We start from the raw sequence: 11,707 nt of genomic DNA on the forward strand, positions 1-11,707 counted from the left end.
GTTTTACACGAAACGTTACACTGGTCACACAGTCTCGGCGAATTCAGCGATGTCTGTATTTCTATTGTGTGCGTGTAAATTTCTGGCAACGAACTGAAAAAACGGGGCCATCTAATATGTAATTTGTTATACAATATGTGCTCGAATAACTGTGTTGATGTTGTTGAATTGGACTATGTTGTGCTAAAGGTGCGTTAAGCGACGACTGAAATACCCCTCCTTTTCCCCATCACCTTAAACAGTATTCGTTTTGTATCTGTGTGTGTGCATTGGTGTGGTGTATGTGAATGTGTGTATGTTCATGTAGGCATGCATGTACACAGTTTTCGCCTTATTTTTTGTTATTTATTTGTGATTAATTGCAGCTAAATGGCAGCGATATTACATCATTGTCCAATTATGAAGCGGTTCAAATGTTCCTTCAAGCAAAAGAAAATCTTGTTGTTGAATTATGTCGCAAGCAAAACAAAGAAAGAAATTCGATTAGTGCTGATGACGTCGATGCGGCCAAAGATGACCAGCATGCGCAAATGTCAACAACAAAGGTGACCAGCAATACGAATGCGATACTATCACTGCCAGCAGCAGCACGGAATCAAATCATTTTAAGTCTGCGCTCATTCAATGCTGGGCCTTCGTCGGCAACAAAGGAGACGCAGACGATTGAGGATTTTGTCGATTTGAAAAAGAATCGCGCGCGTTCCGATCACAACAATAAACTAGCTCAAACGATAGCCGATCATTTTATCGAGCGCGAACATCATCTGTTCGAACAATGCCTGGAGCCGGAAATCGATATTGAGGTGAGTTTTAGTCTCTTTCGCTCTTTCTCACTCAAGTTTGTTTACTTTCTTTTGCAGGAAGTGACGCTGGTGAAAAGCGAATCGGCAAGTGATCCAATTGGATTGAGTGTTTGTTGCAACAATGGATTCTTGGCCATCAAGAACAGCGTTGAATGTATTAAGCCTGTGATATACAAAGAGAAAACAACTGATGGCGCTGCGGAAGTAGATGCGGAAGCGGATGTAGATGTGTGTGAGGATGTGTTCATTAGTGATATTAAGCCGGAGAGCATTGCGTATAGAGATGGTCGCCTGCGGCGTGGCGATCAAATACTACGCATCAATGGCATAGATACGAAAAGTCGAAAGCAAGCCGAAACGCAAATTGCCGAAAATAATATTGCAATCACGTTGCTGGTCAGTCGACTTTTATATCCGGTGAGTTAACGAGTAAAATAAAAATAATGGATCAGTTGAAAGAAGTCGCTCATTTTGAGCGTTTATTCATTCATTTAGTTCGTTCACTCGCTCACTTAGTTCATTCAAGTTCGCTGATCGAACGCACTTAACGTTCATTAGGTTAAGTAAGCAGTAATTTCACCTAAGTGCAGTTAGCCGAGCAGCTCAAGCGAACTGATTCAAAGGACAATTCGATTTTCCTGAATTTAATTTATGTTATATATATTAAGCAATTAATTTATTTTCCAGGATGACGATGACGATGATGAGATTGTGGACGAGGACGAGGATGATGATGACGTTGACGTTGACGTTGATGACGATGAAGACGATGAAGAAGAAGATATGGATAGTAATTTTGAATATGCGAATAGTTTCCTTACCGATGACTACACAAATGTTGTCGATAAATTAGACAAAGTGCTGCTAACACAACGCCAGTCAATCAAACCGGTGATCGAACTAATAACCGGAACCAGTTCAACGTCCAAAACTAACAAGAAAGCAAATGCCGAAATATCGATGAAGAAAGTTCCAACCAGCGATAAGACAAAGGCGCGCAATGCAAATCAAACAATGTTGGTTAAAAGCCAACCGCCGCCGCCAGCGGCATTGGTGCAAAGGGCTCCAAAAGCGAAACTATATGATTACGATGAGAGCGAACATATTTACGAAACGATACCCGAAGATGAAACGGAAACGGAAACAGAACCACTCTACTGTTCTCCATATCAAAGTTCCAATTATATGACAGCCCTGGGGTCATGCTCTGCCGAAACGGATATTCTGGAGATGCAACAGCAAACACAGCGTGTGGCACAATGGCTGGGTATTAAATCGCAGCCACGCAACGTACACACTTTGGCAAGTCGCTCGAGTTTCTCCACTAATAATAATAAACAGCAAAAGAATCGCATTTCCTCATCGCATCGAGTTTACACGTTGCGCAGCGGAATCACAACAAATACGAGTGGTTCCAGCAGCAGTGGAGCAGCCACAAATATCGAACCGGAAATGATCATCAGCAATCATCAACAGCAACAGCAGCAGCTACAGCAACATCAGCTGTTGCATCACAATCAGCTATTGCATCAACACGAGGAACTGGAGAATTCATCAAGTGCCTATAATACGGGTGGTTCCAATAACAGCGCCTCGCCTCGCCAGCAACAACAGCAACAAAATGGCGCCAATAATATCGAACTAGATTCAGTTCCAATAGTTGCAGGCCAACAACAGCCTGCCACTGATAATAATCTCATCACAAGTCCAATTGGCAACATTTTAATGTTGCCTTTTGGCAACAAAACAACGCCTCGCTTACAACAAAATACGCCCAGTGGTATATTATATTATAAATAATATATATTTGACTTTATTCAACTTATTTGTCTCCTCAATTGCAGATGCTGCCATTTTGAGTAAAGTCTGTGGAGATGACTCGCTTCCGTTTCCGCTCAAGCAGGACTCGAAACTAATGCGAGCCAAAGCAATAACAACAGGAGCAACAGCAGCAACGGCAGCCGGAACAACAACTGCAACAGCAGCAGCAGCAGCAGATGAGCAACTGGCTCAATGTCCACAATTTAATGCTCCCAATTTGAGTCGCTATCATTTTGTGAGCAGTCAGGAGGTAATTGAAAATTGTGCAAATCTCAACGATTCCTTGCTACTTAACGACAACCGATCGAATCATTTGCTTGCTAACGCTGTTAAGCTGAGTACTATGGAATCGCATCTTAATTTTGAAGTTTATTGTTGTTACTATTAATGGGTAAATAAGTTGGGTTTCCGTTTGCAGGCTTGTAGAGTATTTAATTAATTAATTTGTATTAATTCGTATCCTGCATTTTATTTTTATTATTTTAACGATGACTGTCCGCACTTTCTGGCAACGCCAAATGATCCAACGTAGTGCTGCCTGTTACCTTTTTTACAGGCACAACTGATAAAAATACATTTTATTTTTATTATTCATTTTAAATTCGCCCAGGTTGCAAATAAAACTGCCACAGTGCCACTGAAGTCAAGTTCGATCCTAGTCACCACAGAGAATGTTACCGAAGAGATACCGATGGTGTGGAAGGTAAAACGACGACCAGATGGCACCCGTTATATTGTGAAGCGACCAGTGCGCAATAACGTAAGCGTTGGCATACGTAAGAGTATACGTAACAGCGAGTTGACCACAACAGAAGATGACACAATATCAGAGGTGAAGATCGGACGCTATTGGACGAAAGAGGAACGTAAGCGACACATAGAAAGAGCACGTGAAAGACGTCATCATCAGCAGCAACAGCTGCTGCAGCAACAGCAGCAACAACAGCATCAGCAGCAATAACTACTGTGTAATTAGCTTTACAGCCCTTTCAAATCCACTGTAGAATGAATTTACTTTATATGTTATTAATATATATGCAATGGCTATCGCCATAAATACGTATCCAAAAAGAAAATGAAAAGAAAAAATGCCGGGTTTCACAAGAAAAAGTATTACTCGTATAAATATAAAAATAGATTATCAAATGGAAACCAAATATGCAATTGTTTTTAAGCAGGATCTTTGGCTTTAAAAAAGTCTTAAAATAGTGTGGCAACTCTGCAAGTATTATTTTGTAATTCAAACAAGAACGAACATTTCCTCCTACTTTCGCATTAACCTTAGGTACACATAAAATACATTTGACATACATAGCTCGATTATCACTAATGTTAAGTGTGTTGTCTACAAATCTAGTTTCGAATAAATATATATTACATTTTGCCAGTGTTGCAGTCATTTGAAACGTGTGCCTTTATTTTATTTTAGTAGTATTTGGAATTAGTAATAATAAATTACTATTTAAATACTGATTTCCGAGTTAGAAAAAGCATCAAAAATAATATTCAATAAGAGCGATAAGAGGTCTACGTAGCCAACAGATTTAAACAAAAGATTGAGATACACTACGTTAAATTTGCAAATATCGGCCTATGTAGATTGAAAATTTATCTTACGTTAAACTTACTTAAATTTATACAACAGACTATGAAATCCTACAGATTTCAACTTGAGGCTATGCATGCTTTTCATTATTTAATTAATTATCAATTGAATTTTATTTATAAAAACCAAAACGATTTGCGTAACGTAGCTGCGCAACTAGCGCTACGTAACGCAATTACTCAAATTGGCTAACCGTTTGGCCTTAATATAAACTCAACAGCAGCTGCTAAACAGTTGTTAACATGGCTGTTGTGTGTGCGCTGCTAGCGTCCTGTTAGGTGTGTCTGTTTCACCAACATTCGATACATGTTAAATGTGTATGCTAATTTGTGAAGCCGGCAAAAAAAATTAATTCCGCAGCCGGCAAAAATATACAAAAAATATTAAAAATTAAAACAATATTAAGACGGAAATAGTAAGCAATCTACTGCGTGTGTTGTGTGGGGTGTTGTCGAAATTGTTTGTGCATTTTACATATGTACATGCGTGTGTGTGTGTGTGTGTATAGATATCCTATGCTCTACAAATGACGAGGCGTGGCTGGCGATCCTGACGCAAGCAACTGTATAGATATGCACAGCTTATGTGTGTGTGTCACTGTGTAAATTGGTTTTGTGTGTGTGTCTGTTTTTAACTGCGAACTAAAATTAATGCTGAAGCATTCAAAGCTGAATATTTTTTTTAGCAAAAAGCAGCCACACATACATACATATACATATGTGCATACACATTTAAGAAAGGATATGTTGTAGATGGTGAGGGAGCGGGTATAAAAATGAGAGATAGAGAAAAAGAGAGAGCGAGAAGTGGCAGGGTGAGTGACACAAGCCTTGTTAGGGGTTGTTCAACGTGAAGAAGAAGCAGAGAACGCAGAAATATATATTATATATGTGTATACGGAAGCAACGCGGCTAAAACGGGAATGGCCAAAAAATGCTCAAAAATGATTTACACATACGTCAAAAAAAATAAAATGCCAAATAATAGAATAAATAAAGTGAACGGTCTACAAAAACAGGTAGCTTTGTAAAGTAAGCACCATTTATTTTTTTCCTTTTATGTTATTGTTTAGTCTGCCTGTGTGTGTGTATGTGTTTATCTATGTGCATGCCTATACATGTAATCGCACGCAGATGCGTGTGTGTGAGTATGTATACCAAATGCATTTCTGTATTTTTGTCTCTTGCAGAAAAAAGAAGCAGAAGAGGAATCCAAAGGCAAATGCCAAATCAGCGTATGTGTGTATGTATACGTGTAAAGTCTAGATCGCTATATACACACAACACATGCATAATTTTCGTTTACACGGAAATTGAATCACGGTTTCGAATGGAATATCATAAAGAGCATTTTAGCTGAAAATAAACAAAATACTCGAAAATGAGAATGGCGCATGGGCGACAAGTGGTGAGTTAAAATAAAAATAATATAAAAAAAATAATAATATAAATTATTTAAATTAAGGGAAAATGCCGTTGATGTTATAATTATTGTTCAATTTGTCTGTCGGCATTATTCGTTGCATCCTATCAAAAGACAATATAAGAAATCAACAATCAGTGTTATTAGTGTTCGAAAATGTCGCAAATGCTCAACAACATCAACATTAATGTTAATATGACGGATTCAATGCGCAAACTAAATCAGCATCAAATGATTGAGCAGGTGAATAAAGTGCATCAGCATCAGCAGCCACTGCCACTGTCCGATGATCCGCGCACCTTGCAGCTGGCCTTGGAACTGACAATGGTCGGCTTAAGCGAGACAAACAATCAAAATTACAGCGCACAACAACAACAGCAGCAGCAGCATGAATTCGATTTGGGTTCGTTAAATGTTGTCTCTGCTGCTTTTGCACGAACTGAGCTTGCGACGAGCGGCAGTTCGGGTCTGTTGATGCCCAGCGTTGGACTCGAGGACAGATCGAAGAAGTCACAAAATATGACCGAATGTGTTCCAGTGCCAAGTTCCGAACATGTTGCCGAAATCGTAGGCAGACAAGGTAAGCTAATTTTACAGCATACAATTGAGGGCAAAATAATAGCAACATCTCTCGCACTAAAAATGTTTTCAAAGTTTGTTTTTTTGATTAAAAGAAAGGGAGAGAAAAAAGATTAAAACTCAATATTTAAAAATATTGTTTTGTTTTTCTTATTCATAAGAAAAAATTTCAGAGTGATGCTATTATTTACCCCGCAAATGTCTGATCAACTACAATACACCTATTGCAACGAAAATCGCACATAATGCAGCGATCGTCATCTAGAAATGCTTGGCCTGTGTTCTTTAACAAACTTGTTCGAACGTTCGATGTGTGTTTTGCTAGCAACTCTATTTTAAATTGAATTAATTCTAACTTAGTAATTGATTATTATTAAATTTGATTAATTGATTGTTAAATTAAACTATTGTTAATTTTTACTTAATTAAAGTTGAATTATTATTTATTTATTGATAATTTAAAATGGATTTATTTATTTATTAAATATGAAATAAAATTATTTTTTGATTGCCTATTAAAATAAATGAAATTATTAATGTATTTAAAATTGATTAGGTATTTAATATTGAATTACAATTAATTGCATGATTTTTAAATTGAATTATTATTTTATTAATGATTAAATGCAATTATCAATTGATTTGAAAGTGATTAATTACTGAAAATTGAGTTAATATTAATTGATTCGTTTTTTACTTTGAGTTGAATTATTCACTTGTTGATTACTAAATTGAATTTTATTTATTTAATTTACTTAAAATTTATTAATTGAATTATTATTAGTATGTTGATTACTAAACAAAATTCTTATTAACTTATTGCCAACTAAATTAAATGATTATCAATTGATCAACTAGGTTGCAAGATAAAAGCCCTACGGGCGAAGACGAACACGTACATCAAGACCCCGGTACGGGGAGAGGAGCCCGTGTTCGTGGTGACCGGTCGCAAGGAGGACGTGAACAAGGCCAAACGGGAAATACTCTCGGCAGCCGATCATTTCAGTTTGATACGAGCGTCGCGCAAACCTTCGATTGACGGAGCGAGCAACTGCAATAGCACCAGCACCAGCAATAACAGCGGGAATAACAGCAGCAATAACAGCACAACAACAGCTGTTGGCGGCTCATCTTCATTGGCCGTTGGCATTGTGTCGCGTGCTCAGTCGGGTCCGCCGTGTCTGCCCGGTCAGATCACGATACAGGTGCGCGTGCCGTATCGAGTTGTTGGTCTCGTTGTCGGTCCCAAAGGCGCAACAATTAAGCACATTCAGCAGGAGACACAAACGTACATTGTGACCCCCTCGCGGGAAAAGGAACCGATTTTTGAGGTCACCGGTTTGCCGGAAAATGTGGAAACGGCACGCAAACAAATCGAAGCACATATTGCATTGCGCACCGGCAACAACAACAACAGTGCTGGGCACCTGAATGAGAACGCCTCGGTTGCTGGCAGTGAATCATTGGATTCGTCTGAATTTGCTGCAATGCATACGATAAACACCCTGAGTCAGATATTGAACGATGATCTCAATTCCGATTTGTTGTCATCGATTTATAAGAACGATATATCCAATTATGGCGACAATTCCATAAATATGCCAGTTCATAATTTAGTTGGCTGTTTTGCCAATTCGGAACTAGTTGCAGGAACTGCAACGGGAGCAGCAGTAGCAGGTTTATCAGCCACAGGCCTAACAGCAGCAGATTCAAATTTCTCACTGTTGCCTACTGAGTTGAACGATCAACAGCAACAGCAGCAACAACAGCAACAACAGCAACAACAACAGCAGCAACAACAGCAGCAACAACAGCAACACACAAAATATCGCACATCGAAAAGTTTAACATTTTGCCCAGCAGCAGCCACAGCCACAGTTGCAGCAACCACTGTTGTTGCATCGAACATGTTGACGCGCTCATGTTCGTCGGCCTCCTCAACAGCGTCCACAAAGAGCACCAATAACAGTGCCAATAGCAGCATTAATACACCGCCCGAACTGTTAAACATATGGAAGAATTTAAACGATTCAATTGATGTGGACGAAGGCATTGGTGACTCGCCCAGTATTTGGAGTCTGCCCACGACAGATAGACAGATAGTAACAGCGGCTGCCAACTGTTCACCGAGTGCATCGATCAGTCCAACTGACTCGCTGTTAACCGAGCACAGCCTGAAACTTAACAGCAGCAGCAACTGTAACAGCAGCAACAGCAACTGTAATCCAACCGTTAACAGTCAGTCACGTATGAGCGCGGACAAGTTGCATCGCGAGTGTTTTGTGTGCAACGAACGGGAAGTGACAACGGCTTTGGTGCCCTGTGGACACAACATGTTCTGCATGGATTGCGCTAATCAGATTTGTGTCTCCATTGAATCCATTTGTCCCATTTGCCATTCGATCGTTTATCACGCTATGCGCATTTTAGCCTAAGCAAACAGCAGCGGTCAAAAAATTGGAAAGTTGAATTTAAACACAAACAAATCAATACTGAATTTAAGTAAACATTTACATTTAAATTGTCCTTGAATTTATTAACTTGCTATTTATTTTTTATTATTGAAACTGATCATTATTAGAATAGTGAAAGATTTAAAAAAAAAAATTTTATATTTATTTGCTAATTATTTTTATGAAATTATTGAAATTGATCATTATTAGAGTAGCAGCAGTTTTCTCAGCTAAATAATAATTGAAAAAAATAACTATTTATTATGGCCGCTTATATGTGGACTATATTTAGTATTTGGAAAATAATATTTTAAAACATTCCGAAATAATTTGTTTTGCTTTTGCCAAATTGAATCTTTCGTTAGTTTGTAAATTTTGAAGATATCTCGATTTAAATACCATTAAATGAGTCATATTTTTATAGAATGCTACTATTATTTTGAGCGCAACTGTAAATACATACATATATGCTTACATAACATACATACATAACATACATACATTCATACGTTCCATACTTTAGTGCAACATTTCAGCGGCTGGTTGATGCATTGGCTAAATGCAGATGTATACGCTTGCAGCGCAGTGTTGTGAAACGATTTCGTATTCAATATTTACATTAATAATTGACGCATTTAAATCAGGAATAAAAAACAAACAAAAACATGCAAATAAAGACAAACAGGCAAAGAGACAGAAAGCATGTAAATATTTTCTAGTTTATTTAACTGGCATAGTATTCTATGTAAGCGACGTGTTTTAATCCCTTTTTAGACTTTAGATCACATTTAATTATATATATATATATATATATATATATATATATATATTTATATATAAATATAATCAAGCATTTTAGTCAAATACGATTACCAAAAAGAATAACCCAAATATATATATACATAAATCTGTGCTCCTCTCTCTCGGTGTGTCAGTATATAATATATATAATTTTCTATTCTAAGTTGACTGATAAATAGGCAGTAATTTTAAGTGAATCATAATATTTACATAAAAATACATAAATAAATAAATATATATATATATATATATATATATATATATACATATATATATATAAATTATATTATTTATTCAATACATCAAAATACATACGCATATATAGAAATAATCGGAAATTTAAATACATACTATTTAATGTGAATAAAAAAGACTTATATATTTATATATATATTAAATAGCCAATCTAATATTGACAAGATCAAAAATGAAAAAGAATATCTTGCGCTGAAAATCAGATTATTTATTTGACTAAATTGTATTATTTAAAAAGAAGAACAACAAAAGTCTAGTCCAACAAGAAACTAAATATTAAAGTTGATTATTATTATTATTATTATGAATTTATATATTTTATTATATTATTGTAATATTTAATTTTCCTTTTTATCATCATATTTATGTTTGCTCGTTTTCTTACAACTAAAAAATAAAATGTAGAACAAAATAAAATATGAGTGAGAATAAAAAAGAAAATAAAAAAATAAAGAACATAATTAAAATAAAATGCGCAAAATATTGAAAAACTTACTTAATCACATGCAGTAAGTTAGTACAATGTAAAAGATACCAAAAACGTACATATTTACACAATTATGTTTTAAATATATAATACATTATATATATATATATATATATATATATATATATATATATACATATATATATATATTTGTATATATATTAAAATAATATATTAACTGAAAACACTATATGGAGTTTAGAGAACAAAAAAAAACAGAAAAATGATTAAAAAGAGTTTACAATATCCATTAAACAAATATTATATATAAAATTCACATCAATTTTGTGTTCGGCTTCAGAAAAAGACGCATTGCAAATTAAATTCTAAGTTCGCTGAAAGGGGCAACGAGGAAAATGGCGAAATGGGAAATGGAAAAGTTTTCCAACTAATCAATGATTACTTAATCGTTCATCTTTTTCTTCTGCGGGATTTAAAATCAAATTTAAATAATTGATATATCTTTTTTAAGGGCTAAATCTGATTTCTTTTTTTTTAAGCTAACAACTCTTTTATTAATTTGATTTTTGAATATAGTTGAATTTGCTGTAATTTGTTTTCATTTGTGATTTGTTTGCTCAAAAAAACCTTTTATTTATTTATATAGTCGAATATGCTTTCTTTTTTATTTAGTTAAATTTGCTATAATTTCCTCTTACAGCATGGTTTTTTTTAACTTCTCTTTAAAACATTCATTTTTTATTTACTTACATACTATTCACTTTTCTTTTTATTTATTTATATATATAAATTTGCTGTCATTCATTTTGTTTGCTTTTCCCTTTTTTTATATTTAAGTAATTAAATTGGCTTTAATAATTTTTTTTTATTTATTTAAATCTCTTCTTTATCTCTCCTTTTTTTTAAATATGTATATCGATATATTTGCTGCAAATTTATTATTTTATATTTTCCATTTTTATTTGCAAAATCTTTATTGCTTTTCTCCTTTTTCCTTTCATTGAGCATTCCTTTGTTTGATCTGCTCTTACCAACAATTTATGAATATTTATTTGTTCATAACTAAAAATATTATTAAATGGAGGTGTTTACGATTAATTAATTGTACTAAATGCACACAACACACTTAAAAAACCGCATGAAAATATTTTTTTACACAGAATGTAAGCTTTTACATCGCATTTGTAGATGGCGGTTAAAATATTTACAACGAATATTTTATAAATGTTTCTTATTAAACTTGTAAGGTCTATATTAAATACATAATACAAAGCAGAAAATAAATATTATATATATATATATATATAATAGTATTATCAATAGTGAAATATCCGCATTGTGTTCGTAAGAAAGTATATCTTAAAAATACATTTCATAAATACAACTTTAATCGACATTAATTTTAAACAAATACTAAGCAAATACTAATGTCGATTAAATAAAAAAAAATTAACTTTATATAAAAAATATATACAAAAGATATGTATCACTAAATGGTTATATAATAAAATTTTTCGAA

The 11,707-nt window shown here is 34.6% G+C and overlaps 2 protein-coding genes across 3 annotated transcripts; both read left to right on the forward strand.

Annotated features, from left to right (window-relative positions):
• Nucleotides 1-22: 22 nt before the first annotated feature.
• On the forward strand, nucleotides 23-4,030 carry LOC6570292 (slo-interacting protein 1). The gene is made up of 6 exons (XM_032742004.1): nucleotides 23-189; nucleotides 366-803; nucleotides 861-1,220; nucleotides 1,491-2,583; nucleotides 2,648-2,874; nucleotides 3,235-4,030. Exons 1-6 carry the CDS (start codon nucleotides 136-138, stop codon nucleotides 3,583-3,585), a joined length of 2,523 nt encoding a protein of 840 aa, XP_032597895.1. The 5' UTR covers nucleotides 23-135; the 3' UTR covers nucleotides 3,586-4,030.
• Nucleotides 4,031-4,923: 893 nt separating this feature from the next.
• LOC6570291 (RNA-binding protein MEX3B) lies at nucleotides 4,924-8,743 on the forward strand. Of its 2 annotated transcripts, none has more exons than XM_001996506.3 (4): nucleotides 4,924-5,261; nucleotides 5,420-5,637; nucleotides 5,695-6,232; nucleotides 7,090-8,743. In XM_001996506.3, the coding sequence occupies exons 3-4, from the start codon at nucleotides 5,809-5,811 to the stop codon at nucleotides 8,664-8,666; spliced, it is 2,001 nt and encodes a 666-aa protein (XP_001996542.1). In that variant the 5' UTR covers nucleotides 4,924-5,261; nucleotides 5,420-5,637; nucleotides 5,695-5,808; the 3' UTR covers nucleotides 8,667-8,743. The 2 variants fall into 2 exon arrangements, with proteins under 2 accessions (XP_001996542.1, XP_043071767.1); XM_043215832.1 differs by having other exon boundaries at nucleotides 4,924-5,248.
• The last annotated feature ends 2,964 nt before the right edge of the window (nucleotides 8,744-11,707 follow it).

Source organism: Drosophila grimshawi, unplaced genomic scaffold, assembly GCF_018153295.1.
Source record: "Drosophila grimshawi isolate 15287-2541.00 unplaced genomic scaffold, ASM1815329v1 contig_80, whole genome shotgun sequence".
NCBI lineage: Eukaryota > Metazoa > Arthropoda > Insecta > Diptera > Drosophilidae > Drosophila > Drosophila grimshawi.

Coding starts and splice junctions, on each gene's coding strand:
- LOC6570291 (XM_001996506.3), top strand. CDS start 5,809: ATGTCGCAAATGCTCAACAACATCAACATTAATGTTAATATGACGGAT. Junction 6,233..7,089: donor CGAAATCGTAGGCAGACAAG/GTAAGCTAATTT, acceptor TTGATCAACTAG/GTTGCAAGATAAAAGCCCTA.
- LOC6570292 (XM_032742004.1), top strand. CDS start 136: ATGTGCTCGAATAACTGTGTTGATGTTGTTGAATTGGACTATGTTGTG. Junction 190..365: donor TGGACTATGTTGTGCTAAAG/GTGCGTTAAGCG, acceptor GATTAATTGCAG/CTAAATGGCAGCGATATTAC. Junction 1,221..1,490: donor TCAGTCGACTTTTATATCCG/GTGAGTTAACGA, acceptor TTTATTTTCCAG/GATGACGATGACGATGATGA.